Source organism: Orbilia oligospora (genome assembly GCF_000225545.1).
Source record: "Orbilia oligospora ATCC 24927 unplaced genomic scaffold scaffold00054, whole genome shotgun sequence".
Classification (NCBI taxonomy): domain Eukaryota; kingdom Fungi; phylum Ascomycota; class Orbiliomycetes; order Orbiliales; family Orbiliaceae; genus Orbilia; species Orbilia oligospora.
Window position 1 is genome coordinate 967,320 of NW_011645611.1, and position 27,057 is coordinate 994,376.

Sequence of the window (27,057 nt, forward strand, 5' to 3'; positions counted from 1 at the left end):
GCTTCTTGTGGTGGGGAAGGAAGCCTGAGGTCAGAAGAAGAAGGAAGGAGAGCCGGGGATAACAAAGGAAGGAAAAAAGTCGCGTGTTGGAGGTGTCGTTGGGGGTGTTTTCGCGCTTCTTTGTCTACGCCATATCACGAGTCCTCGTCAACACCACCACCAAAAAAAGAACTTCAAAAAAATACCAAAATGTTAATTAATCTTCCCCAAAAGAGACATGAGAGGGGGTTTACGGTGGGGAATAGGATATTAATTCGGGAATACCGTCTCATTCGTGAAAGAAGCTATATCCAGGGCATCTAGCTAAGCATACTATCTGAGCTATCCACAAGTAAAGCGGGTTGATAGGAGTTAAAGGTTTGAGGGTTCGTTGCGGCGCAGTACAAAACAAGGAGGGCTCGTATTCTAAAATAAAAACGGTAGAGAGGGGATAGCAAGACAGTAAACGTCATGACGAGAAAAAAAAAAGATTCTGTTAATTCCTTTTTCGCTTTTTTTGTTTTCCTTTTTGTTCGTAAAAAAAACATTCGGAGCAAAAAAAAAGTTCGTCTTTTTTACGGGCTGGTGTGCATGGCATCCGGTAGCTTTGCGGCTGCCTGACTTGAAAAGTATCTGACGTCAATGTCCTCATCTGTCTGTAGCTTCTCCAGAGCTGGAGCAATGTCCTTCTGGATAACTTCTAAAGCGGCTGGCGATGGCTCTGTTCCAACAGGAGCAATTTCGCTACCATTGGGCAGTGGGCCACCGTCCTCTGGAAGGCTTCGGAGTACATCAAGAAGAGCGCCGTAGGACTTGGCGACGTTGAAACGGATGTTAGGAATGGGGTCCTCGACGAGACCTGTGATGACCGGCAAAATGTTCTCTTGAATAACAGAAAGCGAGACAACGGGTGCCAATGTCTGGAGACGAGGTTAGCGAGATCCATCTTGGCGAACGGGGGGGGGGATGTCTCAAAACTTACGCTGATAGCGAAACAAGTGGTCATTCTGTAGAGGTAGTTAGGGTGAGTACCCATATTCATTACCTTCGGTATTATCGTACTCTTAGCCCACTCGACGCCGAAAACCTCAGTAAGCTTTTTCAGGTTCAGCGTGGCCGCCTCCCGAATAGAAAAGACAGTGTCGCCGAGCCATCCCATGCAAAGTCCTCCGAGTTTCTCATCGAAGAATTCAACGCCCAACTGCGAAGCAAGCAAAGGGATGTACTCGATGATCGCAAGGCGAACACGCCACTGCTTATCTTCCGCAAGCTGAACAATGGCAGGTAGGAGAGATTGTGAAAGGAGTTCTATGCCAATAACTTTAAGGGGGGTTAGCAGGAACCTTGAAATCAGTTTTAATAGAAAGCCTACCCTCATTGACCAACTCGAGCTTCGAAATGATATGCAGTCTAACGTCAGGGAATTCATCCTTAAGCATCTGCAAAAACATAGGCAATAGATGCGAGATAGTCCTGTAAAAGAGGTTAACTTCCAGCGCTATGGAGATTAAACGGTTTGATCACATACTCTTCCTTCCCGAGAATCGGGGCGAGTCCACTGATCTGAGTACCCAATGCAGCCCTGACGTGCTGGGAGGAGTCAGTAACAAGGTCCTCAACACTAGTCATGATCTCGTTCAACAGGGTCTCCCTATCGAGAAGCCCACAGAAGCCTGTTCACCATAAAATTAGACCTTTGACGAAGTGAAAAGAGAATCGGAATTGGACGTACCGGGTATCTGTCCGGCAATAGCGGTACGGACTTCCGCCTCTGTATCCTTAAGAAGCTTGACGAAAGCCGGAACAAGATCCCCCCTAACAACTGATTCTCCAACTGCCTTGGCGAGCTTTTCGAAGCGGTCAGCTACCATATATCTAACTCTCCAGCTCTTATCGCCAATCAGGTTTCGCAAAGTTGTAAGAAGGATTGTGTGGGTGGCCTGTTGGTCTTGTGGGATGACCTCGGCAACGGATATGAGGATCTCGACGGTTAACAAACGGACGCTATCCTGATCGTCCTGTGCGAGATGTTGGAACAAAGAAAGGATTTCGGCGATAACAATTTCAGCGGTCATGTGCTTTGTAAACTTGGCCAAGGCCGTTGCGGAAGCTCTCCTAACCATCGGCGTATCATCGTGAACAAGCTGTCCGAATTGAGCTCGAAGACTTTCTTGGGAGGGAGGGGTGGCTTTGTCGTAAGCAGCACTATAGAGGCCTGTGGCCGAAACTTTCGAGGTGAACCAGTCTGCCTTCGAAAGACGGATGATGAGAGGGATAAAATAGGTTTCGACTTGTTCTTGTGAGAGTTCAGCGCAGATTCGGTTCAGGGATTCGACAGCCTTTGGAATGATGACGATGCAGTTAGCCGATATCGTTCTCTTCCCCTCTTTCGGTCCCCTCTCCCCTCGGTATCTCCCCTTCAGGAATGATAACGATGATGATAGGACAACAAATCCAAGAAATCTGTACCTTGTCGCGAACAAGAGGTTCTTCGATGGCAGCGAGGTTTTCTAAGGGAGATAGCAAGACGTGACCAAACTCTGGCCCTCCGACATATTCCACAAATCCTCCAAGCTCGTCGCTCAAAGCTGTCAAAACTTCATCCTCATCCTCAACCGATTCTAAAAATAAAAAACAACACCGACAACCCAATCAGTTTGTACAATTCGCAGTTATTGATTATGATGGTGTTTTTCTGTGTGTATGGGAGAAATACCGTCCAGGAAGGGAATTAGTTCGTCTCTTGTTCTTTCGGCTCCCAGCGCGAGAGCGATCGTAGATAGTCGACGGATAGCATTCAATCGAAGCAAGACATCATCGTGCTATACAAGAACAGCTCTGGTTAGGACAACATATTCTTCTTCTCCTTCTCGTTTCCTTTTCCTTTGTCTTATATTTGGCGGTGAGAGCGAGGAAGAGCCGACCTTCAATTCGTCCATCAACACCGCGATGGGATACAGCTCGTCGCCGGTAGCCTGCATGCCTTCCATGATTTTTTTTGGTTTTGCTGTCGTTTGTGGGACCAGACAGGGGTATAGTAGTAGAAACGCCTAAGCTTTTGGTAAAGTCTAAGGGTATCTCGACAAGGACGAGATCAAGTTAGCAATGAGAGCACATGAGGTCGAAAAGAGGTGAATGAAGGTTTATCGATGAGGTAAAGATGCGCCTGACAGAAATTCTAGGAAGAATGGAAAGAGAGGGAAGAAGAATTGAACAAGGCTAGCTCGACAGAACCGGTCTGAGGGAAAGCATCCAAGCAAAAGAGCAAGGTAGCACGATAGCAGGCAGCAGGCAGCAGGCAGGTATGTATACAAGCTCGAAGGGAGGGGATGTATTTGATTGATGGGTGGTGGTGATAGCAAGTGGATACGTACACGATGGGTATTTGATGATAGGTGGTGTAGCTGTAGTGAGAAAGGTTGAAGACGGGGGGTGTGCGGCTGGGGAGGATGATGGAGAGAGGCTCGTGACGCTGGAGGGGGCTTTGCTGCGGTGCGGTGCTGTGCTGTGCTGTGCGGTGCGGTGCGGTGCGGTGTGGTGCTGTGCTGGGGAGAGAGAGGGAGAGAGAGGAAAGGTGAGGGAAAGAGGTTGTTGTTTGTGAGGTCAACCTGCTACTTGTTGTTCGGCGGTTCCACTCAAAAGCGGACTCCCTCTTTTTTCCCTCTCTTTGCACTTGGATTTTTATTTTGCAGTCTCGAGTTATCTCGGAGTACGTATGCTTCTAACGAGAACGGAAGGAATTTTCCTGGTTTTTTTCCTTTTCTATCTGATGCTTGATTTCGAGGGACATGTACAAGGGATTGTATTGGAGAAGCTTATATTAAGGATTTGGTGATAGTGATCGATACTCGGGATATGATATAAATGACGAAAGACAATAGGATTAGATACTTGATAGATACTTAGACAGGCCGGCAGACTCCCTGTTCATATACATCTGGAAAGTATCTTGCATGATCAATATGATATGATGTCTCCAAAACAATAATAATGGGCTGGTAGAAGATGACCCCCCCGCAGGCCAGACCTCCTTTTACTTGCTTTAGAAATCTCGTCTTTTTTTTTTTTTTTCTTTTCTTTGGCAACTTTGGAGCTCCAGAACGAGAGAGAGCTTTTACTATAACTAGCGATCGAATGGGAATGCCTGAATGAGCTGTCTCTCATCAATGAAGCTAGCTCGATGGTTATGGCGGGGGACGGTTTTATAAGCATCGAATATCAATCCTGATATATAATATGAATCTCGACATCCACCTCGATAAGATTAGGATATATACACGAAGGCTGAATAGAATAGCGTTATACACACGGCTAGAACGTGGCATTGCATTGTTTATAATTATACTCTGGCAGACCAGGCCAGGCGAGACGTGAGGATTTTATATTTACCTCCTACCTAGGGTAATAGGATCAGCCAGAGCGGGGCATGCAGAGTAGAGAGCCATCCCGTCGCGTTTCCCATTAAGTAACAGCAGAACTAATAGAAGGGACTTGAAACTATAACTATAACTGTAATCTGGGGGTACATCCACTCGGTAAGTAAGTACTTAAGTACTTACCTAGGAAGTTAGTTATATAAGTACTGGCTAAGAGGTATACAATGGTAGTATAAGCTTAAGGAGTTACCTAGTGGGTACCTAGGTAGTTGCTAGACTTTTTCGCCGATAAAAATTTGGCGGGGCTCGCTGCAACCCCTCCACACCAACCCAAGCAACCGACTGACTGACTCAACTCAACTCAATTCAACCGCACTTATCGATACCGTTGTCTGGTTACTCCCAGTCATCTGCCTCTCTCTCTCTCTATCGACATACAAAGTATCTACCTAATCTCTCTCTCCCATTGACCCATCAGCCACCACCACCACCACCCCTTCGACCCCCCCAAATTCTGCGACAATGCCTACCATAACGGTCAACAAGGCCGACCTCTTCAAATCCCTTGGCCGGGAATATACTACTCAAGAGTTCGACGAGCTATGCTTCGAATTCGGTATGTACCAGTCAAAATATTTTTTTGGAACCAGTATATAAAAATGAAAAATACCCCGATATCGCTAACACTCCACACCCCATACTAGGTATTGAACTTGATGAAGATGTACAACCTCACTTCTTTACAGTCTCTTTCAATACCTACATATACTTATAGATATGTAACTAGACTACCGACCAAGATAGAAAAGAAAAAGATGGCAGCGAACGTCCTCCAGAGCTCAAGATTGAGATCCCCGCCAACAGGCAAGACTGACCCGATCTATACCAAACAACTACATGTGAAAAAAAAGAAGAAGAAGAAGGAGGAAATAAGACTAATTGATTGTACCCTCAGATATGACATGCTATGCATCGAGGGCATTTCCAAAATGCTCAACGTCTTTCTTAGCAGAGAAGATGTTCCGAGCTACCGTGTAGTCGCTCCTCCAGCCGGCGAATTGCAACAGATAACCGTCCACGAATCCACCCACCAGGTCAGACAGTACATCTCTGCCGCCGTTCTCCGTGGAATCAAATTCGACCAGGCCAGATACGATTCCTTTATCTCTCTGCAGGACAAACTTCACCAGAATCTGTGTCGTCAGAGGACATTGGTGTCCATGGGTACTCACGATCTTGACAAGATCAAGGGTCCTTTCACCTATGAGGCTCTACCACCTCAGGATATCAAATTTGTCGCTCTAAATCAAACCAAGGAGATGAATGCCACCGAGTTGTTCGAACATTACGACGTAAAGCTCCCATTTACTATTTACAATAGAAGTTCCAATTAGGGAATTGCTAACATTGAGTACAGAAAGATGAGGGAAGCAGACATCTAGCCAAGTTCCTACACATCATTAGAGATTCTCCGGTATATCCAGTCGTCTTGGATTCCAACAGGAACGTTTGCTCTCTTCCTCCTATTATCAACAGCGAGCTATCTAAGATCACTCTCGATACCCGAAATGTCTTTATCGAAATCACCGCCACCGACAAGACCAAGGCCGAAGTCGTCTGCCACATCCTCGTCGCGATGTTCTCCGGCTACTGTGACGAAGCCTTTACGTACGGTTCTTGTGTTCAGTTGTTTTTATTCTTCCTATCAAATAAACTAATGATTACCATAGAGTTGAACCCGTCAGAATCATTTCCCCACACAACCACGAATCCCGTGAAGTTCCCGACATGACTCCCCGTAGCACCACTGCTGAAGTCTCCTACATCAACTCCTGCACCGGCCTCAGCCTCACACCCGAAGAAATGTGCAACTATCTCAAGCGCATGTCCTACATTGCTCGCCCATCGGCAACGGACAAGGATCTCCTAGATGTCGACATCCCTGTCAACCGTGCCGACGTTCTTCATCAATGCGATATCATGGAAGATGTAGCCATCGCTTACGGATTCAATAACCTGGAAAAGACTTTCCCCGGAAAATCGGGCACAATAGCGAAACCCCTACCAATTAACAAACTGGCTGATATCATTAGGCTGGAGAGTGCGATGGCAGGTTGGAGCGAGGTTATGCCTCTTATTCTATGTTCTCATGACGAAAACTTCGCCTACCTAAACCGAAAGGATGATGGCAACACTGCTATCAAACTGGCTAATCCAAAGACCGCAGAATACCAGGTCGTAAGAACATCGTTGCTTCCTGGTATCCTCAAAACGATCAGAGAAAACAAGAAACATGCGCTACCAATCAGAGTTTTTGAGGTCAGCGATGTCGCTTTCAAGGATGAAACTTATGAAAGGAAATCGAGGAACGAAAAGCACTTCGCTGCGGCTTGGTGTGGTAAAACCAGTGGATTCGAGGTTGTCCATGGTCTGCTGGATCGCGTGATGGCTATGTTGAGAGCCACTTTCATAGAAAAGGACTCTGGAGCGGATGGGTACTGGATTGAAGAGTTGAAGAACGACACCTACTTCCCCGGTAGGGCAGCAGATATCTGGTATAGAAAGAAGGGCAAGGAAGCAAAGGTTATCGGTAGCTTCGGAGTGTAAGTCATCTGTAACGACCTCGTGAAGTTCTAGAATACGTCCTAATGTGTGGTATTTTCTGGTTAGTCTGCATCCGTCGGTGTTGAAGGCATTCGACCTAACGTAAGTCACGACCCTTACACTATTTTTTTTTTTTTAATATAAAAACGAGTGGTTGCTAATTTTTCCCATAGACTCCCCGTTAGCACACTAGAAATCAATGTTGAGGATTTCTTATAATTTAGCTAGACAGCAGCTAAACAGATACCATGATGAATAATCTATAGTTTTTTACTTGACAGACTACTTACAGAAGCTGCATACCTTGTACAGGACATCCATTACCTGGCATCATCTTTTTATAAAACTTAATAGATTATATTCCATGAATGTATTGAAACGTATATGGCTAGGCTGTAATTTAACAGAGGTTCCAGAGTAAAAAATTTTTAGAACTGAAATTGGTAGATACCTAAGTAGCCTCTAAGGTTGTATCCATGAGCTAGCTAGCTGTAGCTCTGATACAAATGGGTGCTGCAGTGGCCCTACTGATAGAGACTCTTTATAGTGCTTAGCTGCCTGCAACCCCACCACGCCAGACATAACCGCCACACAGCACAAAACTTCTACATTATATTGCAAGTATCTCCGAACAAGTACCACGATTACTATCTTGTTTGATCACAACTAATAGGCTTATATCATATAAAGGTTCATCAATCGTCATCCCTACGATTTAAATTTGCATTCAAATCAGCAAGTTCCCTAGCTTAAGGCTTCGAAATCTTATTGCTAGTTAGCTTAACCAGCGAGACTAGAACGGGCTCCAAGATCTCGCCCAAAACGAAATTCCAACAAAATGTCCAACACATCCCTAGATCCTCCTAATCCCGTCCTCCACCCCCTCGAAGTCTATAAAATCAAATCTCTCCCTCCGAATGCATATTACATTCCCTGTAAGGAAAAAAAGATTCCATCGTCATTGTAAAATATAGATATACATATCTGAATATATCTAGCATATGATTTATACTTACTGCGATAATATGTATAGCCTTCCTAACCCCCACAGAATCCACAACCCTCCTCTCTCAAATCTCCAAACACCCATGGACAACCCTAACCCACCGTCGTCTACAACCCCATCCTGCTCCATTAACCCCGTCCGGACATTTACTCACCACGAAATCTCTACCGGAGTTCCTAGTAACTCCTGTTGTTGATAGAATTCTTTCTTTATCCTTTACTTCCTCTTCGATCTCTTCTTCTTCTACATCAGAATCAAACAATTCTGATACCAAAAATATCGGAACCAAGACCACCGAAGGAATCTTCACAAAATCCCCACATTCCCGTCCAAACCACGTTTTGATTAACGAATACCCTCCAGGCACGGGAATTCCTCCCCATGAAGACGGAGGAGCTTATTTCCCCGTCGTGTGCACCGTTAGTCTGGGGGCGCATATAATTCTTCAAGTTACGCCTAAAAAGAAGATGGTTATCGATCATAATAATAACAACAGCTCGAAAGAAGGAGAAGATGGAGAAAACGGGTCATCTGAGACTATTACTGATGATAACAATGATAATAATAAGAACGATGATAATGATAATATTCAAACAACCGTCTACAAAATCTTTCAAGAGCCGAATTCTTTACTTATCACTACGGATGATATTTATACGGAACATTTACATGGGATTGAGGCTGTGAAGGTTGATGAGGGGTTAACAGATCAGATGGTGGCGAATTGGGAGTTATTGAGTGAAGAGACGAGAAGAAGGATTGTGGAAGGTGGTGGGAAGGTTGAAAGGGAGGAGGTTAGGATTAGTTTGACGTATAGAGATGTACTGAAGGTTAAGGATGCTGGGAAGTTGTTCGGTGGGAGGGCTTTGGGGAGGAGGTAATGTTAGAGTATCTAGATCTAGCGTTTAAATGTGGAGATTCCATAGCTAAATTTTGAAGGTATAGTAGATGATAGGCTTCTAAACATCAAAAACAGAAGCCACAATGGTTTATTTGATAGCATACCAATCTATAATCCCCGAAACAGAAGAACTGCCCACCAATTGCAAAATCTACCTATTCTACAAGCCAAACCAACCAACTAAAACAAAGGGAAGAGAAAAGGAGGAGGAGGAGGAAAGAAGAAGAAAATCACAAACCGCCGACACCATAATATGCTTAATATTACAATATAAAACAAATCCCCAAAAGTGAAAGCAGAAGGAAAAGAAATACCCAAACTTAAGATCCTAATGTAACTTACTTAAGTAAATGAGTAAGTAATGATCCAATCTATTCCGCCTTTTTAGTCTTATCTCCCTTCGCCTTCTTCTCCCTTCTCTTCATCTCAGCTTCGCCTCCAATACCTCCAAATACGAGACCGACGCCCAACCATTGCATCAAGCTCAAAGTATGTCCGAATGCGAATACCGACAGGATCATACTGAACATCTTACGTGTAACAGTGACCGTGACCAGCGTTAAAGATCCGAATCTAGAGAGGGTATAGACTAAAATCCACCAAAATACCAGAATCATTAGTAAACCCCCACTAACCAATACCAAGAAAAAAGGATGGGGAAAAAAATGGTGGAGCTCTTACAAATAAAAACCTGCCCAATAGCCCCACAAAGTGCAAACCCCATCACATCCCCCACAACATTGGGGTTCTCCCTCATAAACCCAATCGCATCCGTCAACTCGCTACTCCACGGATTGACCATTAACCAACCAGCGGTCAACAGGCTGCTAACCAAATTCAACCCACACTGCATCTGCGGTCCCGTAACAAGTCCCCCAGAGGTTGCAAACATATGGTCTTGTGTGGAATTCGTAACACCATCGAGAAGCAAGTTGATGCTGAGTAAGAGTAGTCCGTACAAACTGCTGGTATCGCTACCCTTGTGCTTTTTAGCGGCACCGGCAGGGTTGTTGTACAACGTGAAGACGGCTACGCCAGAGGTGACCAGTAAAACGACAATGTACTTGTAAAGCGGATATCGACGTTGGTACAAGGTCAAATGGAGGAACATGACCGGGAGGAGTTTGCAGGATTTGGCAAGGATGAAGGTGATGTAGTCGATGTGGTTAAGGGCGGCATATCCAAACGGTGCAGCTAGGGACGATGAAATCGCAATCAGGAGGTAGTAGGCGCCAATCTTGCGGGTAGGGAAGATGGGAGGTATTCGGCTATTACGGGAGGTGTATAGGATGTAGAGGTAACCAATGGCAGAGGCACAGAGAGATTGGACGGTTAGGAGGACGAGGTGGAATTTGAATCGACGTTTGTTGGGGCCGTATGGGGTAGTGGCGATACGTTCTTGGAGGAGAGCCCAGGTTAAGCTGTCAATTAGCTTGTTAGCAAATATAATACATCTAATATTTAAATACGTCTACCAATCTCCTCGAGCCAGACTTCGTGAGTCTACTAGGTATAGTTCGTGAAGACATACAAAGACATGTAGATTCCGGCAACACAGATGACCAATTCGACAACAGTTGGATGGGTCGCAATTTCCTGTGACACAATAGAACGTCTACGAGGTCGCTGGACCAATGGTTTGGACAAATCAGAGACGCCATTGGGCGGAGAGATTGGCGATGAGGGCTGTGATTTGGTTGGAGTTCGCAGTTCCTGGGTTTCGAGTTTGTGGAGGGCGATGTCCTCAGAACTTAGCTGGCGCGGGTTCGCCTGCTTCGGTCGCGCCATGATTGATTACGATGGTGACGACGGGGTATATCGATTGGAAGATGGTGGTGATGATGATGATGAGAAGGGTAAGAGTGTATGAATGTAACGGAGAAAGCTCCGTCGCAGGACAGGTTGCGATAGTATGGTAGTTTATGGCAGAGGATGTTGACACCTTAGCCTCATCACTGGAGGTCAGGGGTGTTGAGGCTGTTCGGGGACATCCCATCATGCGGCCCGGAATAACCGCCCGGGGCACTGGGTCACTTCAAACCTCCCCCGAAGCCACTAGTTCTATTCAAAAACACCACACACCAATATATATGGCGAGTACCTAGTATATATCGGGAGAAGACTGTCGAAAGATCAATTGGACGGTCGGTTTCAAGGGCTATACTAGTATATTACAAGCTAGGGATAATTTCGAACAAAAGCATCATATGATATCGTTCCCGATAAACTTTTCTGTGCTCCTTTTGTTGCCAATCTTGAATGCCTGTCAACGTTACGTTTTGTCGAGACTGGCTAGTACTAGTCTCGGTCCCAGAGACTGGGTTATATTTAATTTTCAATCTCAAACTTGACATCCTTATTCACGGCCCAAACTCTCTCCTTCATTTCCTCTCCATCGATCCCATCCAATGCGCTTTCAATAAGTGTATCGACGCTCTCCTTCGCGGGGCTCGGTATCATCGTCCAGTGTCCGTCCCGTGGGAAACAGATCAAGTAACTCTTACCCGTCTTACCCTTAGGAGGAACTAAGTATTCTTCAAGCCCTTCGAAGCAGAACGGTCTGTGAAAGGCAGTATCCTTAGCACCGTAGACAATAGTGACGGGGCATTTAAAACTTCCTTCCTTCTGCTCCAAAAGGCCAGTGAATCCCGAATTTGTCTGAGATTCGGCTATGAGTAACTGAATGTTTTCTGGCTTCCTCCATGTTCCGACAGAAAGATTGTCTCGATAGTATGCAATCCTATCGCTTGCCCTCTTATTTGCATTTTGTCTGGCAAGTATAGCTGCTGGGTATCCCTCCGCCTCAGATTTCGAAGGGCCAAAAGCACTCGCGAGGAAAATCTCCTCGTTTGGAGACTTGGATAATTTGCACAAAAGCCTTAAGAACCAAAAGTCGCCCATTGTATAGAGCGTTCTGGCCAATGGAAGAGGCAAAAGAAACACAGAAGCATAATAAGAGGCTTTCATCTGGTTTAGGAAAGGCTTCAAAGACTGGAATGCAGACCGAATTAGAGCGAAATTTGTAGGATTGCGGACATATGTTCGCAGCATCCTCGACGCACTGGAAGTTGCACGGTTCATATTTGCAATAGCAAGTGGGGGCTGGGCTCAGCCAATTAGCTTTTGGTAGTAAAAATTAGAATGAAGAGAATAAAGACTTACATGAAGACCATTCAAAATAATGCATCGGGTGAACAAGAAGCCAATCTCTGGAGCCAAGCGACAGCAGACGATGCTACCCCAGTCGTGGGATACGAGAATGCAAGTTTCGCTAGTTTTTTTTTCCTTCTGTGCAATAATGAAATTTGCGACAGATGTGAGAATGGCCGTAGCTGACGCACGGGGGAAACCATCAGATCCACCATGTCCAGGAAGGTCGACGGCAATCAGGTGAGCCTTCTGTTGGATAGCTGGTGCTGATAGTTGGTGATGCCAGACAAACCAAGACTATGTATTAAACAAAATGCGTCAATTCTAATCTGTGGTAAAAAGTATACTGGTATACGTATTTCAAAGCTCGACATACATCTGGGAAACCGTGGAGGAAGATTATGAGTGGGGAACCTGGAGAGGTATCACCACCTTCGACATAGTGCAAATTGACACCATCTGGGGCTTCGAAGAACTTGTGATGGAATCCCGGGAGAGGCTGGGTAGATAGATCCCAAAGCTCACTCTGGGCTGATGGTATATATCAAAATTGTTAGTTCCTTATGTATATCTTTTGCCGGGCAATCATCCAGAAAATTAGCTATAGGAGGAGATATCATTCTTGCAAGTACCTTGTAATCGAGCCTGTTTCTTCTTTTTTCCAACGGGGATGAAAAAGGCACCCGTAGAAGCAACGCCCAGAACGAACAAATTGAGGGAAAAGAGTCCAGTGACAGTGATGACTGCCGTCTTTACGAAACTAACTAGCCCCATGATGAGGATTGGAGATGATCAATCCCGTAGGAAACGTAACGGTAGGAATTAACCAGATGGAGGATGATAGTAGTGATAATTATGATATTGCAGTATGTAGTGCAATGCAATGTCAGAGATACAAAATGGCGGGATGTTGATGTTTATAACGTTTATAACAACTACAACCCCACAGGCCTACCGCTTCGAGAGATTCAACGACTGACTTCAATCCTTGATTAACCCAATTCCCTTTGCCTATAACACATGTGCAATACGAGAGGTTCCGATTGGTATCGTGCACTATTATTTCTCGGGTATTAGTCCTCCGAATTCCTGCCAATAGCAGTAGCAATCCCGATGCCGATTTTTTTTAGCACAGCCGGCACCGGTACCGGTACCTAGGCATACACCGTATCAAGTGTAAAAGTCTGGATGCATCCGCCCCGCTCGACATCATACCCTGCAGGGTTCGTATCTAGCCGGGAGATTTTGAAAACAACGGTCTGTAACTTCCCATCCCATTCAGGGTTGTATTCCGGTCACTGACTAATAATACTGCGAAAGTTTAAAAAAAGAGAAGGCATGGATGCATCTGGTTTAAACCGCGAGTGGATATCGTTTCCTGCTCCGTCGCCCAAACCTCCATACAGGACCAGTCAGGCGACCACCCCTTGGAATTCACTGAGTTTGCCTCCCCATCCCAAGCTTGATTTGAATGCAAAATGCAGATGCAGATGCAGATGGTAGTCTGGGGTGGCACGCATTCTTTCCATCATGCTTACATACTCGTTGGTTCTTTTTCGCTGTCAATTCCAACAGGAGAGAGGCATAATGACGTCCACGTCCGGCTGAATTAAAGAAGCTTAAGCACGACATGCTCGCCTGCAGTAGCCAATAGTTACATTGCCTTTAGCAGTTCTTGGTTAGTGCGGGGCCCTTGTCCCGTTCTGTATGTAACTATAGGTGGTGTCAGGCGCATGTTCTCCCAGACCACCATTCTCCTGGAGCTTCGAATCCTTCCTCTCTCTTGATATTAACGTACAGATAACTAAGATATTATGACGACTGGTTTCTTGTTAGCTCTTCTTTGATATCCTTTTTTCTCTTTTCTGTCAGGATCTTCTTCTTCGTCGACGTCTTCGATCGGAACTTTTATTTCCAGGTTTCTTTGTCAGTTCTTGCATACTCAACCGAACCCAAGCTTTGTCAAGGTAACCACATCCCGTATTTCGCTTGTTCAAACCCGGACAGCTACAGATGAAGAACATCCACCAAGTCAGGTACGTATGATCGTCTCGAGCTACTGCCGGCGGTGGATTGGCAAGCTCTAATTTTGGTATTACTTTCTACAGGGAACAATGGAGTGCTTATCTCCGATCCATATCGTCGTTCGAGGCCCTGCAAGCTGCATCCCTTTCTGACCTCAATATCGCAAACGGAATCGGCCATCACGCTCTCAGGTCGCTTCTATGGAAGGTGAATAGTTGCCGACTGCTTCTTTTCGATATTAGGTTGAAGCTTTGTTCTTGTCTAACAAGAGTTCGATAGTCTCTTCTTCTTTGTCATAAACTTGACCTCTCCACCCTCATCGCCGCTGTCCGGAAGGAGCGCTCGGCCTACGGTGACCACAAAGCCAAATACCTCCGGCCACCTAACAACGAACAAGACCCCGAGCGATTTGCCGGATCAGACCCTCTGGCAGATGACGAGTCGGTACCGTCCACTACATATACACAAATCACCATATTTTTTCGTTCCTGAAACCTAACTTCCTGTCCAAATCTTTGGGCGACATTTTTAGAGTCCTTGGACTTCACTCCGCCATGATGAGCTACTCCACGATGAGATCCAAAAGGATATCGATCGCACATACCCGGATACTGAATTCTTTCGGTCTGCTGATGTTCAAGTGACCTTATCGAACGTACTATTTGTATGGAGTAAACTTAACCCCGATACCTCCTACAGACAGGGTATGCATGAATTGGCAGCGCCTGTATATTGGGTTATACATTCGGACGCTATCGAAGAACGACTAGATTCTGAAAAACCTGATGGAGAGTTTACGTCGGTATCGGTATCTACACCTGGAAAAGCTGATAAAGAAAGTATTATGAAAGAACTTCTGGATGCGAAGTATATCGAACATGATACTTTCTCCCTCTTCCAGAAGATCATGCTTTTCGCAAAATCGTGGTATGAAATGGGACATGGCGAGGAAAAGACTGTCGGGGGTGTACCAGCTAGCAGTCCTATCGTACGGAAGAGCGAGTATATCCACGAAGGTCTTCTTGGAGTCGTGGACCCAGAATTAGCCTACCATCTTGATCAGCTAGGGGTTCTCCCGCAGATATTTCTTATGTATGAACCCCCCTCGAATACTGCTTGCGATGAAAGATGCTAACCAGTGTCCTAGCCGCTGGGTTCGACTTATGTTCGGCCGTGAATTCACTTTTGACGAAACACTAGGTCTTTGGGATGGAATCTTCGTCGAAGATCCAACTCTTCAGATTGTTGACTATATATCGGTCGCCATGATACTACGAATAAGGTGGAAGCGTACGGGACTACAGCTCGGAATCTTGAAACTCTATAAAATTTACTAACATCTCTCAAATAGTACTCGAAGCAGATTACTCCACCGCTCTAACCCTCCTCCTTCGTTACGAATCTCCTTCCTCGACCCCTCCGTTAACCCTCCTCAAAGACGCCATTCATCTCCGTGATGACCTTTCGACCCACACCGCCTTCAGATTGATCACAAAACACACTTCTAGACCCCCGAATTCTAGTCCACCGCCGTATATTCGCTCAGGAACTCCCCCGCCTCCTCAACCGTCCGTCCTCACACTATCCCCCCGACTCACCGGCGCTAGCGTGGTTAACAATCTTCACCTCAACAACATTGAAAGTTTAATGCATGATGTCGCCTCAAAAATGCGAGATAGGTCTGAAAGATGGGGTGTTAACAAGGCACTAAGAGAAGCCATGGGAGAAGTTAAACGTGTATCTGCAGGTGTTGGTGAGCAACAGCGGGATATTCTGAAACGGTGGACGGACAGCATGGAGCGACAGACAGTCTTAGGGGCAATTCTGGAAGAAGGAATTAAAGTCCTCGAGGAAGACTTCACAACTGAAATTACAAATGAAAAACTGGAAAGCGGTAGTAGCACTTCAAACGAAGCTGAGAGACGGCGAAAAGACGCCATTGAACGGATTAAATACGTTCGAAACTGTCTGCTGGACTCCAAAACGGCATTGGATAGAAGATGGTTGACTGAGGTGCCCGATACGGTACCTAATCCAGGTACTCCGAAAGAAAGCCTACGAGCAGCAGCAGCATCAGCTACCTCACCGCAACTATCATCGCCACCAACATCTCCACCGTCATTCGTCAGCAAACCACCCCCATTCCCCACCTACTTTCACCCAAACAATACCAATACCCCACCGCCACCAATCCCAGAGTCCGACCTCACTCGTCTCCCAGATCCAATAACACCTCAACCTCCAATAACCGCAGACCTATCAACTCCACCCTTTCAACAACAACCCCAATTACCACAGCAAAGAACAAGACAACCCCTCGCCTCACCGTTCGTTCCAAAATCTACAGGTCTACCTCTCTGGAAACCCCCATCGTCGTCTTCCTCCAGATCAGTATCTGAAACCCCAACCCCATCAGCAATCTCCAAACCCCGTCGTTCACTTGCACAGTCTCAATTCGCATGGATGTTAGGCGATGACGCCGCAGACAAGGGCCGCGGCGGGTTTTTTGGTAGCGCAGCGGGAGGAGGAGGAGGAGGTGGTGGTGGTGGTGGTGGAGGATCATCATCCGGATCTAAGAGTTTCAGTGGACCAAGTGGTAGACGTGGCGGCGCATCTGTGGATCATAATGCATTATTCGGTGCCCCTGACGATGGTGACGGAGGCGATAAGAAAGGTGGGCTATTTGGGAACTCATGAGGTCTGCTGGAAGACCTCAACCCCCCTGCAAGGCGGGAAACGTCTGTTTGGTTATTCCTAAATACCAAAAAAACAACAAAAGGTAACGTAGTTTTCACACGTTTTAAGTACCAGAACATTTGGAAGACGAAAGGAATTGAAGAAGGATATATTGCATTCTATAACTGTAGAGCAGTTCCTAGAAAAAGAGGAGAGCAAGATCAGACGAGGAGGATCGATGTTATATCAAATCACAGACAGCACAGAGCACATATATTTCAAAGCGCACACCTGCAAATTCCAATTCTTAAGAATCCTTTCCCCTTCCCCCCCTTCCATGATTTAAGAAAGGGGAGACTTTCGATTATATTCATACATACATACAAATACACACTTTCTAAAAAGGAAAAAAAAAAAGGAAGAATAGAAGAATAGAGCAAGCTTCGTGAAGCGTAAAAAGCCACACTCGGCCCGTTGTATAAGAATAACCAAATGCAAAGCCACAGCCAACAAATAAAAAAAACCCCGGCATTCAAAACATAGCAAAAGGGACCACCATTGTATCATCTCGTACATGCATAGGAAAAAAAAAAATACAGCACGAGTAATAATATATATATTCATATTTGTGGCTCTGGGAACGGGTTTCCTCGAAATCTCGAAATCACGGGGTTCTCGAGAGCTCAAGGTATTCTCCGTTGATAGTTGTAGAGGGTAATGATGTAAAAAAAAAAAAAAAAAAAGCAAAAGGCAGATAATGATCTCACATGTAGTCGGGAGAGATAAAAAAGATAGTAAAGAAAAAAGAACAATAAGAACAGAGTCTTTATCAAAAACCCGAAAGGACTTGTCCATCAGCAAAGTATATATCTTTAAATACCGTGAGTGGCACATGCATGTATTTGAACAAGACAGGAAACTCAAAAAACAGACACAAGGAAACCCCCAGTTAAAGCACAGAAAGAGAAGGAACAACATCAAAAGGAGGTAAAGAGCAAGAACGCCCAAAATATACTGTAGGATGTGGGATAGATTGTGAGATAAAGTGTTAAACGTAAAAAGGGACAATTATGAAAATCATGTTGTAAGGTATGAGTTAAAAGTGTTATTTCGTAGAGCGATACAAGCATCCTCCTCGAGTAATCGTTTCAATGAATAAAGAGCCGCTAGGATTCGAGCAGTAAAACAAAAAAGGTCATTCAAGCGGAAGGAAATCCCGGAATAAAACTAAGGGACATTATTCGGAACACATGGAGGGTGGAATAAGAGAGAGATGAGTTGGGAAGTGATGGCGGGGATTACGAGACTTAATAGTTGATTGAGGAGTATGCTATACAGAGCAAAAGAAGAAAACCTAGTCTTCGCCTTCGATCCAGAGGAGAACGGAAGGAAGTTGGCTGTTTCGAATGAATTTGTCGGCGATATGACGGTAGCGATCATTAGAGAGGAAGATCTTGCACAAGTCGGAGGCCTAGATATGGAATCAGCAACCATGAATCGAAGATATTATTCGAGAGGGAACATACCTTTAACCAGAAAACGTTGGTCAATGCTAGGAACTTGTTCTGCTCGGTCTCTTGACGTTCCATCTCCAAACGAACATCGAAATTGAGGGTTTGTGGTGAATTGTAGGAGGAATACAAAACATGGAAGTTCTGCTTCAATGCTTGCTGCTCCATTGCATTCACAGGGCGTCGTTCGAGGTTTGGATCTAAAGACGGTCAGCAGATGTCCGTTGGGCTTGTTAAATATTGGCAACGTACAAATTGTCATGTCAAGGTCATGAGGGATACCGAGAAGCACACAAGCCTGCGCGTTAGATACCCAACGTTCTTTTGGCTCGCCATATTCGACACAGTACAAGGGTAGAATCCTTCTGTAATCCTGCCAGAGGCCATGGGCGAACTCTTCTTTGTTCTTCGCCATTAGAGCGTCCCGATAGATCAGAGGAAGACTATTAATCCGCTGCATCTCATCGAACCGGGCCTTATCACCAGCAAGTTGAGATTGGGCTTGATCATGCGATTGTAACTGAACGTGACTGCTAGTCTTGTAAAGTTTAACACCTAGCTGACGCATAGATTCGAGTTGCTTGCGCCTCTCTTCCTCCTGTTGCTTTTGTAGACGAAGTTTTTCAGCGGCCCTCTCTTGGTCGAGACGTTCTTGCTCACGGCGTTTTTCCTCCTGTTGTCTTGCGGCTTCCTGCTTCTTTCGTTCCAGCTCCTTTTGCTCCTTTTCGATACGCTGTCGTTCGACTTCGCGTTCGCGTTCTTCGGTAAGCATGGCATCGTCATTTGGATCAGCCTTAGGCTTAACCTCCTCGCGAATGCTAGAACCGCGGTTGCTCTTGCCGTTAGACAAATCGTTGAGATGTCGGTTGCCGTTCTTTTCGTCATTAGCAGAGGGCGCTGGGCTGGCACCATTTGATTTACGCTTTTTGATCTTAGACGTAACGTCATCGGGAGTGACCGCCGAATCGCCACTAGGCTTCCGACGTTTCGTAGTTGGAACTTCAGAGTCGACATCCATAGCATCTTTGTCCTTATGAACAGAGCGTTCTTTTTCCGAGCGGGACTTCTTTCCTTCGATATCGGATGCAACTGTTTCGCGTTCCTTAGAGCGTTTGGAAACCGCAGTCTCGCTATCTTTGGATTCTTTGGTGGTCGCCTCTTTGGCTTGTTCTCTCAGAGCTTCTTCTCGTCTCTTCTTCTTCTCCCGTTTGCGTTCGAGAAGAGCCTCATCAGTGTCCTTCCCAACAATATCGGTTGATGCTGGTTTCTCTGACTTCTCCGCCTTCAACTTCATCTTTGCAGCTTTGTCAGCCTCGGCTCGGCGAATTTCCCGCTCTGCTTTTCGCTCCTCCTTGGACTTGGGACGTTCTTCAGTGGCCTCCGATTGTCGTTCTTCTTTCGATTTGGCCTTTGCAGGTGCATCAGCTTCATCCTCCAGCTTTCTTCGTTTCTTCCCGAGCATTTCGACTTTAGCCTGGGCATCTACATCGGAGTTGTGATCATTGACAACTGGCCTATTCGAACTCGAGCTGCTCTCCCGTTGTCGTTTGTCAAGCGAATGGTCACGTTTAGAAGCATGCCTCTCGGGATCGACGAGTCTTTTCTTAGGTCGAGGGGCGTCGGGCATCTCGATATCGTCCTCGTCGATCACAGCCTTCTCCTTCTTCTTTTTCTCTTTCAACCCAACATCCTTTTCCTTGTCCTTTTCTTTCTCCCGCTTGACGGGGTGGTCGACCTCCATTTCGTCAGAACGCTTCCTAGAAGGTTTTTCGTCCTTTGTTTTCTCCTTCTTGTCGTCCTTTTCGATTTTTGGGGGCTTGTCTTCCTTCTCGGATTTAGCAGCAAGGTCTTTCCCAAGCACTAGTCGCCGCTTCTTCGTCTTGGTCCCATCAACAGTAGCATTACTATCGCTGATGGCTGAGTAATCGGAATCCACGGCTCTCTCCTTGCGTTTCTGCTTGTCAAGATCCTTCAATTTCGACCTAGCGATCACAGGGGATATCTCTCGTTCGGATGGAGCTGTGTCATCCATAGCAGAGGACGCTGCAGGAGATGCGGACCTCCGGCGAAGACGCTTTGTCTTCTTCATTTCGTCTGCTTTGGCCTCCTTTCGCTCAGATTTACGATCTTTGTCCTTGCTGCTGTCCTTGTCCTTGTCCTTGCGAGAAGCGACCGGTGAAGAGGAGTCAAGCTTGTCCCGGGCGGATTTCTTCGATTTCTGTGGGCCGGCGGAGTCGTATGCGGCTTGAAGGAGCTTGACCTCTTCCTCCCAATTCTCGCCACCTCTTTGTTTGGCAATTTCAGCGTATGATCTTCCCCGGTTGTCAAGACGTCTCGGTTCCTTCATAGACTCGCTTCTAAGGAGTAACTTGAGAACCTCGATATTGTTACGACCGATGGTTGCAAGAAGGGGTGTTTCTTCGCCTGGGATGAGGGGAAACTGCGATTTGTCTTTTGTGTGTTGTCGAATTACATCCTTCGGGTCTGGATCGCTATCACCTCCAAATGCCACCAGTAGGTTTAGAACATCCAAATGCCCTCCTCGAGCAGCTAACATCATCGACTCCGGATCAGGGTTTATCCCACTTTCTAGTAGTTTGCCAGCCATTTCCATATCTCCGTCTCGAGACGCCTGCTTGAGCTTCGCTTGTCCACCCTTGCCGGCATCGAGCCATAGAAACTCGTTTCTGGTTGGTTCCCCACGTCCTCCTCTTCTTCGGCTGCTTGTCATTTGATTGGATTGCGGAGGTGGTGAGAAATGACTCGGGCTGGCAACCGAGGCTGCCCGGGAAGAACAGCTTTCATTAGCCGTTTTCCTCGCCTCGTCGTCTGCTCTCTTCTTGTTTTTCAGTTTAACTAATGCTGCTCGCAGGGCATCCTCTATTTGGCTCATCTTAGCCTCCTCATCGGCTTCATCGCTCTGCTGGCGAATCGTCGACGCTAGATCTATCGATGACTGCCCTGCTTTATTACGGTGGCGTGGATCCGCTCCGTGCTCCAGCAGAGTATTGACGACAGCAACATGCATGTTTTCGACTGCATCTAATAGAGGAGTTGATAAATCCTCAGCGGGCTTATCAACCAGTGCACCTTCCTCGATCAGCCATTCCACAATATCGTCATGACCGGCGAGTGCTGCGGCATGGATAGGAAGATAGCCTGCATTATCAGCATCGTTTAGAAGGTCAGGTTCAGCCTCTAGACACGCTTTCGCCTCATCCAAAACACCTTTGGCACAGACTTTGTGCAGCTGGTTCCTGCCGGTTTTGTCGCGTTTCATCTTGTGTCCGGGGCCTATTAGACGTGCAGGTGACGCGGCAGGGCCCGAAATTGAGGGTCGTCGTCTTCTATGATTCGTGATATGCGGAGAATTCGATCTTGAGGATGATGTTGATTTGACTTCATTGTCAGAATCTTGAATGCTAAGAGCGGGTGGCCGACCGGATCTCTTGGTTTTATGAAATTTCGACACGTTGGAATTGATCCCGCTAGGCGTTTTACCGCTAGAGGGCCCAACATTCGGAACACTTCTCTTGCGGGAATGCCCAGGACGAGACAGCAGAATTGTCGAGGATGTATTGTTGGTGGATGTGTGAGACTCCCTGGCATGTTTTGTTCCATTGCTCTCACGAGGAACTGGAGGAGGAGACATCGGGGGCGAGGATTTTATCCTAATGCCCCGAGGAGATTCGTCCTCGCTTTTGATACCTCTCTCATGGGAAACCTCTCGGGCCTTCCTTTTGAGAGAACGGCGTTTATCAAGGTCATCTTCTTGGATCTTCGGTATTTTCCTACGAGGAGGAGAATGTGTTAATCTCGAAGGCGAAGCGGTTCTTTTTCGAGCTCTATCTTTAGGGAGCGGTCGTTTAGATGAAGGAGCACGAGATGAGGGAGCGGAACTGAGGTCGGATGAATATGCATCATCATTATCTCGGTCGGGTCTCGATTTCGAGTCACCGTTTGTCCTCCTCGGGTGGGAAGACGGGGCTAAACGGTCATCATCGCGATTATCGTCGTTTTCGGGGTAGCTTCGGGGTCGATTGCTGCGGCTTCTGCCTCGACTTTGAGGAGCAACTACAACAGTTTCTGCGTCGGAATCACTGTCTTGGTGTGCAGATGAAGAGTTCGGTGGCTCGTTGAGGGTCGGAAGGTGCGATGAGGAAGAGGAACTGTGAGCCTGCTGCCCTGTCCCGCCGTTAATTCCCACTGCACTACTCATGGACAATAACTTTCCATTACGGGTACTATTCAAGGACTCTGTTCTACCGTCGGACGAGTTGATGCCCGAGGAGGAGCAGTGACCTGATGAGGAGATGGAGTTCAAGCCGGTTATACCATTCATGCCATATACTGGAGAGGACGAAGAGAGAGACGGTGGTGCCGGTGGAACGGGAGTCGGGACAGGTAGGGAAATGGTCGAAGTCATATAGCTGATGAATACCGATGCCCCCTTCGTGCCCACCGCATAGTGCTACTCCTTTGGAACCCGGGGCAGTCGAATTATGTGTAAGTCGACGCCGAAATTTTTTTAAAAAATATATAATAATCCCGTTCAATAAAGTTGACTATTAACGAATTTCTAGAAGAAGAAAAATAACGTGGCAAGAAAGTGGTTGGAGAGAAAGAAAAAACGTTGTCGCTGATTCGAGACAGATTCTGGCCAGGAAGTGCCTCAGACGTGAGTGAAAGAGTCGTGCGTGGGAATTTTGCACGTTTTGGAGCGATTACTACGGAATGAATACACAAGACGAAATAACAACAACGGAGTCTCTAGTCCGTCTGTCTGTCTCGAAGAGCTAAAGTCGGAAACGTGGGTGAGAGTTCGATCTCGTAGGAGGATTCGGGGGGGTCGGATTTCGATAATGTCGACAGCCGGCGGAGAATAAAAAGAATAAAGGGAAAAATCGAGAAACTAAGGATCTAATTGAAGGGAAAAAGAAGAAGGAGAAGAAGAAGGGAGAGAAGAAGAAGGATGGGGGAAAAAGGATGGTTGGATGGGAAAGGGTAAAAAAAAAAAACACTACTACTAACGAAGGACTAGTATTTCTCAGACTCAGATTTCAGTCCACCCTCAGTTGGGGAAGTCTTGGACAGACGGCCAGTTTGGGGGGTTACTTTGGCAGCAGTGATTATGATTCGAGGCTGCATTCACAGGCCTGACCGAATTAAAGATGCTACATGCTACGGTGCACTATGGCAGAAAAGAGTGGTGGGAAGGGTAGTAATTAACAGGAAGAAGGAAGAAGGCAGTGCAGCTAAACTGCAAGGCACTGCGCTAGACACCTTATTCGGCCCTCACAGAACGGACATATTAACATGCCAACATTATGTGATCAAACCATCAACATTCTCGACGGCCGGACCCATTAATAGACAACATGGCCGTCTGGATCCAGATATACTGGCTTACATACGTACATACTTCTTACATACATAGTATGTGAGTAAGTGTACATGTACAGAGGACTAGGAAGTAAGGATCTATGTACCGATACATCATCGATGCCTTTTGAGGCCAGAGTACGCCTCCTGCAATCTCGATATCGAACCAATGCAAATTTCAGCAGGACCTCTGGCTTGCGTATCAGCGCCCATGCTCAAAATGCAGGCTGCAGTCCTTGTCCTTGTCCTTGCATGTCCGTTCCAGGCCCCCAAACTACGCCCGGGGCCTCCGTAGCCTGCAGTACAGCCCCCTTTTCTCACTGGCAGAAAAACCAAAACAATGACCTTAATATTCGCACGAGACCCCACAATTGTACCTTCTTACCCCGGAATCCTTCTCTCTTCCACGCACAACCTAGACACTCGCATTCAACTACTTGTCTGCTACCAGGGAGTTTGGAGTCTGCTATATGATATGGGGTGGAGGCGTTAGAAAACGGTGTTATTCAAATATCGATTCGGATTTCTGTCATCTTAGCATGTCGTATGATGACGGTTGTAATTGTTGTGTTGGAGGCCAGCATGGTCTGACGACGTCCTCCTTTCCAACGTTCCCGTTGTCGCACGACCGCCCGTCATGGAATTCATGAACACTCTAAATCTCGCCGAGCTGCTGGCAGACATCAACCTTACCAGCGTCGTCCAGTTCTTCTATTTCAACGCTATTCTCATTGTACGTTGTCGTGGTTAGTGGACCAAAATGCATTACGTATAAGAGCTGACGAAAAGATCCAAAAAATTGCCCATCTCAGACAATAACGCTGAATGTCTTCCCGCCGTTCGCCAGAAAGCTCTATACATACGGAAAGAACGCCTCTGATACCAAGCCTACCAAGGCCGCTACCAAAGATGTGGACAAGAAACCCAGGACCACTACGGAGCCGAAGTCGCCGCTGGACGTTCTCTTGGATCTAGTGGGGAAACTACAGGTCCCTCACTCTTGGTTTATGCATTTCTACGCCTTCTCCTTCGCCGTCCAACTCTTCTGGCTGCTTCAAGTAATCTTTCATGGTCGAATCCTACAATTGGTCTTAGACAACCTCCCAGGAAACCAACCACCAAAGGATGCTGTCGTGGAGCCTCAAATCGTCCCGGGTCCAGACGGCTCACAGAGCCTAGAAACAATCCTACTATGCATAATTTGCATGACAATGCAAAGCGCCCGGCGCCTCTGGGAGTCCATATATATTCAAAAGTCGGGTAACTCCAAAATGGGTATCCTGATCTACATCGCCGGGATTACCCACTACACAATGATGGGATTTGCAACTTGGTGTGAAGGTATCGAAACCCTTCGACTAAACACCAATATTCCTATATCCCACCCTTCCGACCTCTTAAAACCGCCCAGGATAAACACGCTTTTGGCGATTCCGTTCTTCTTTCTTGGGTCGGGCCTCCAGCACGATGCACATGTCCATCTGGCGTCTTTGGTAAAGTATTCCCTCCCAATACACCCGCTATTCTCGTACACTTTATCCCCCCATTATTTGCTTGAGTGTGTTATCTACGGGTCATTCGTAGTTATCGGGGCACCTAAGGGCCAGTGGTTGAATAAGAGCCTGCTGTACGTTTGGATCTTCGTGTGTATAAACCTAGGATTCGGCGCAAACATAACCAGAAAGTGGTACGAGGGGAAATTCGGACGAAAGAGCGTCGAAGACAAGTGGCGGCTGGTCCCATATGTATATTAAAGTCCAGAATGTCGTCGGGGAGGGCTTTATCAGTAATGTGGGGGGGACGGAACCTAGCATGTCCTCTCACCCGCACCTAAGAACAGCCTCTTCGTAGCCACCTTCGAAAGCAAAATACCATACTTCTTGATCTCCGAAAAAACCCGTCCGTTTCCCAGATAAGAACTTTAAACCCTTAGTCCATCATGAATCAATATCCTCCCACTTCGAATAGCCAAAATCCGTAAACCGTTCCAAGATGTTAAACTTCGTGAACATGCATGTGTTGTGCCAGATATAATTTGTTAGGGTTCCGCAGCCCTTCCCCAGCAAAAGCGCCTGTTTGCCCGCAAAGTCACGTGATGCTACAATTCCAACAGGCATTTTTGTGTGTGGAATATTTTTCCCCCCATTTTTCTTCTTTTTTTTCTTGTTCTCTCTTCATGAACACCACACATAACTAAACATCCATCAACACCGGGGACACCTTTAAGGAACTCTTGACATCAAACTCCATCTTTTAGTACTCTTAAGTACCTTTACGAAAAAAAACTAAACACTACATTCCAAGATGGTACGTTGAATTCGAGCTTCAATTCGAAGAGTGGAAGAGGTAGTGGTAAGTGGTTTGATATCATATGAAAGCTTCAAGCTTCAATTGATATGAATGAACCACTACCCCTCCATCCCCTCATCGAGTCTCAAAAATACCACACAAACGTTATGCTAACTTCCTAACTAGTCGGACGGAGAAGAGGTCCCCGCCGTCGAGGTTGCTGACGAAATTGAAGTCGCCGCCGACACCAGCGCCGGTAAAGGCCAAATGTCCGTTGAGGACGCCCTCAAGGGAGTTCTCCGCCACGCCCTGATCCATGACGGTCTCGCCCGTGGTCTCCGTGAAGCCTCCAAAGCTCTCGACAGACGACAAGCTCACATGTGCGTCCTGAACGAGAACTGCGACGAGGATGCCTACAAGAAGTTGGTTGAGGCCCTTTGCGCAGAGCATAAGATCCCTCTGATCAAGGTTGGAGATGGCAAGAAGCTCGGAGAGTGGGCTGGTCTCTGTATGTTTAGATTTCCCTTCCTTTCGTTGGTGTACTTGAGATGCTTTGGTGCTGGTAGTGGTGCTGGCGGAGTGTGCACACGATATATATATATATATATATATATACCAAGGTTTCAATCACAAATTCCCAAAACATGTGCTAACAGAAATAACCAACAGGCACTCTCGACCGTGAAGGCAACCCCCGCAAGGTCGTTAACTGCTCTTGCGTCGTCGTCCGTGACTGGGGTGAAGAGTCCACCGAGCGCAGCATCCTCCTCGACTACTTCCAAACCCGTTAAATTTTTAAATCAAATCTAAAAAAAGTGAAAATTTAAAAATTTAATACGGAAATATGGAAGGAAAGAAAAGGGCGATGGCGGAAGAGGAGGAGAATCTTTTGAGAAAGGGAAGGAACTAAGGAAATGAAGAAGAAAATCCGTGGGAGGAGAGGAGGAGATAGAGGAAACGAATTGGAAGATTTTCGCTTGACACTCTTTTTTTTTATAATCACACGACCGCCTCACTCTCTTTCGACTTCAACTCTACCTCTACCATTACGTCCTAATCGAAAAGAATCGTCTGGTTAATAAAATAACAAGGAGGATAGAAAACTTGACCAACTCTTTCCCCACATCCGCTTTTTTTTCTTTCGTCTTCACGGATATT

General features: G+C 46.4%; 9 protein-coding genes across 9 annotated transcripts; 5 read left to right on the forward strand and 4 right to left on the reverse strand.

Moving 5' to 3' along the window:
* Positions 1 to 554: 554 nt before the first annotated feature.
* Positions 555 to 2,969, reverse strand: AOL_s00054g310 (uncharacterized protein; the record flags this gene model as incomplete). The annotated part of the gene is made up of 8 exons (XM_011121626.1): positions 555 to 899; positions 962 to 1,299; positions 1,352 to 1,452; positions 1,508 to 1,652; positions 1,712 to 2,318; positions 2,449 to 2,600; positions 2,696 to 2,801; positions 2,904 to 2,969. The coding sequence occupies 8 exons, from the start codon at positions 2,967 to 2,969 to the stop codon at positions 555 to 557; spliced, it is 1,860 nt and encodes a 619-aa protein (XP_011119928.1).
* Positions 2,970 to 4,877: 1,908 nt separating this feature from the next.
* On the forward strand, positions 4,878 to 5,229 carry AOL_s00054g311 (uncharacterized protein; the record flags this gene model as incomplete). The annotated part of the gene is made up of 3 exons (XM_011121627.1): positions 4,878 to 4,971; positions 5,060 to 5,079; positions 5,143 to 5,229. 3 exons carry the CDS (start codon positions 4,878 to 4,880, stop codon positions 5,227 to 5,229), a joined length of 201 nt encoding a protein of 66 aa, XP_011119929.1.
* A 115-nt stretch (positions 5,230 to 5,344) lies between these two features.
* AOL_s00054g312 (uncharacterized protein) lies at positions 5,345 to 7,178 on the forward strand (the record flags this gene model as incomplete). The annotated part of the gene is made up of 5 exons (XM_011121628.1): positions 5,345 to 5,707; positions 5,773 to 6,023; positions 6,086 to 6,958; positions 7,026 to 7,061; positions 7,133 to 7,178. 5 exons carry the CDS (start codon positions 5,345 to 5,347, stop codon positions 7,176 to 7,178), a joined length of 1,569 nt encoding a protein of 522 aa, XP_011119930.1.
* A 619-nt stretch (positions 7,179 to 7,797) lies between these two features.
* Positions 7,798 to 8,846, forward strand: AOL_s00054g313 (uncharacterized protein; the record flags this gene model as incomplete). Its single annotated transcript, XM_011121629.1, has 2 exons — positions 7,798 to 7,894; positions 7,993 to 8,846. The coding sequence occupies 2 exons, from the start codon at positions 7,798 to 7,800 to the stop codon at positions 8,844 to 8,846; spliced, it is 951 nt and encodes a 316-aa protein (XP_011119931.1).
* A 391-nt stretch (positions 8,847 to 9,237) lies between these two features.
* AOL_s00054g314 (uncharacterized protein) lies at positions 9,238 to 10,654 on the reverse strand (the record flags this gene model as incomplete). The annotated part of the gene is made up of 3 exons (XM_011121630.1): positions 9,238 to 9,455; positions 9,548 to 10,287; positions 10,398 to 10,654. 3 exons carry the CDS (start codon positions 10,652 to 10,654, stop codon positions 9,238 to 9,240), a joined length of 1,215 nt encoding a protein of 404 aa, XP_011119932.1.
* Positions 10,655 to 11,194: 540 nt separating this feature from the next.
* AOL_s00054g315 (uncharacterized protein) lies at positions 11,195 to 12,790 on the reverse strand (the record flags this gene model as incomplete). The annotated part of the gene is made up of 4 exons (XM_011121631.1): positions 11,195 to 11,968; positions 12,029 to 12,313; positions 12,393 to 12,547; positions 12,649 to 12,790. 4 exons carry the CDS (start codon positions 12,788 to 12,790, stop codon positions 11,195 to 11,197), a joined length of 1,356 nt encoding a protein of 451 aa, XP_011119933.1.
* Positions 12,791 to 14,029: 1,239 nt separating this feature from the next.
* On the forward strand, positions 14,030 to 16,738 carry AOL_s00054g316 (uncharacterized protein; the record flags this gene model as incomplete). The annotated part of the gene is made up of 6 exons (XM_011121632.1): positions 14,030 to 14,052; positions 14,125 to 14,248; positions 14,321 to 14,485; positions 14,574 to 15,133; positions 15,189 to 15,331; positions 15,393 to 16,738. The coding sequence occupies 6 exons, from the start codon at positions 14,030 to 14,032 to the stop codon at positions 16,736 to 16,738; spliced, it is 2,361 nt and encodes a 786-aa protein (XP_011119934.1).
* Positions 16,739 to 18,071: 1,333 nt separating this feature from the next.
* Positions 18,072 to 22,654, reverse strand: AOL_s00054g317 (uncharacterized protein; the record flags this gene model as incomplete). The annotated part of the gene is made up of 3 exons (XM_011121633.1): positions 18,072 to 18,188; positions 18,244 to 18,428; positions 18,481 to 22,654. 3 exons carry the CDS (start codon positions 22,652 to 22,654, stop codon positions 18,072 to 18,074), a joined length of 4,476 nt encoding a protein of 1,491 aa, XP_011119935.1.
* A 1,593-nt stretch (positions 22,655 to 24,247) lies between these two features.
* On the forward strand, positions 24,248 to 26,690 carry AOL_s00054g318 (uncharacterized protein; the record flags this gene model as incomplete). The annotated part of the gene is made up of 4 exons (XM_011121634.1): positions 24,248 to 24,343; positions 24,423 to 25,103; positions 26,086 to 26,407; positions 26,569 to 26,690. 4 exons carry the CDS (start codon positions 24,248 to 24,250, stop codon positions 26,688 to 26,690), a joined length of 1,221 nt encoding a protein of 406 aa, XP_011119936.1.
* Between the last annotated feature and the right edge of the window lie 367 nt (positions 26,691 to 27,057).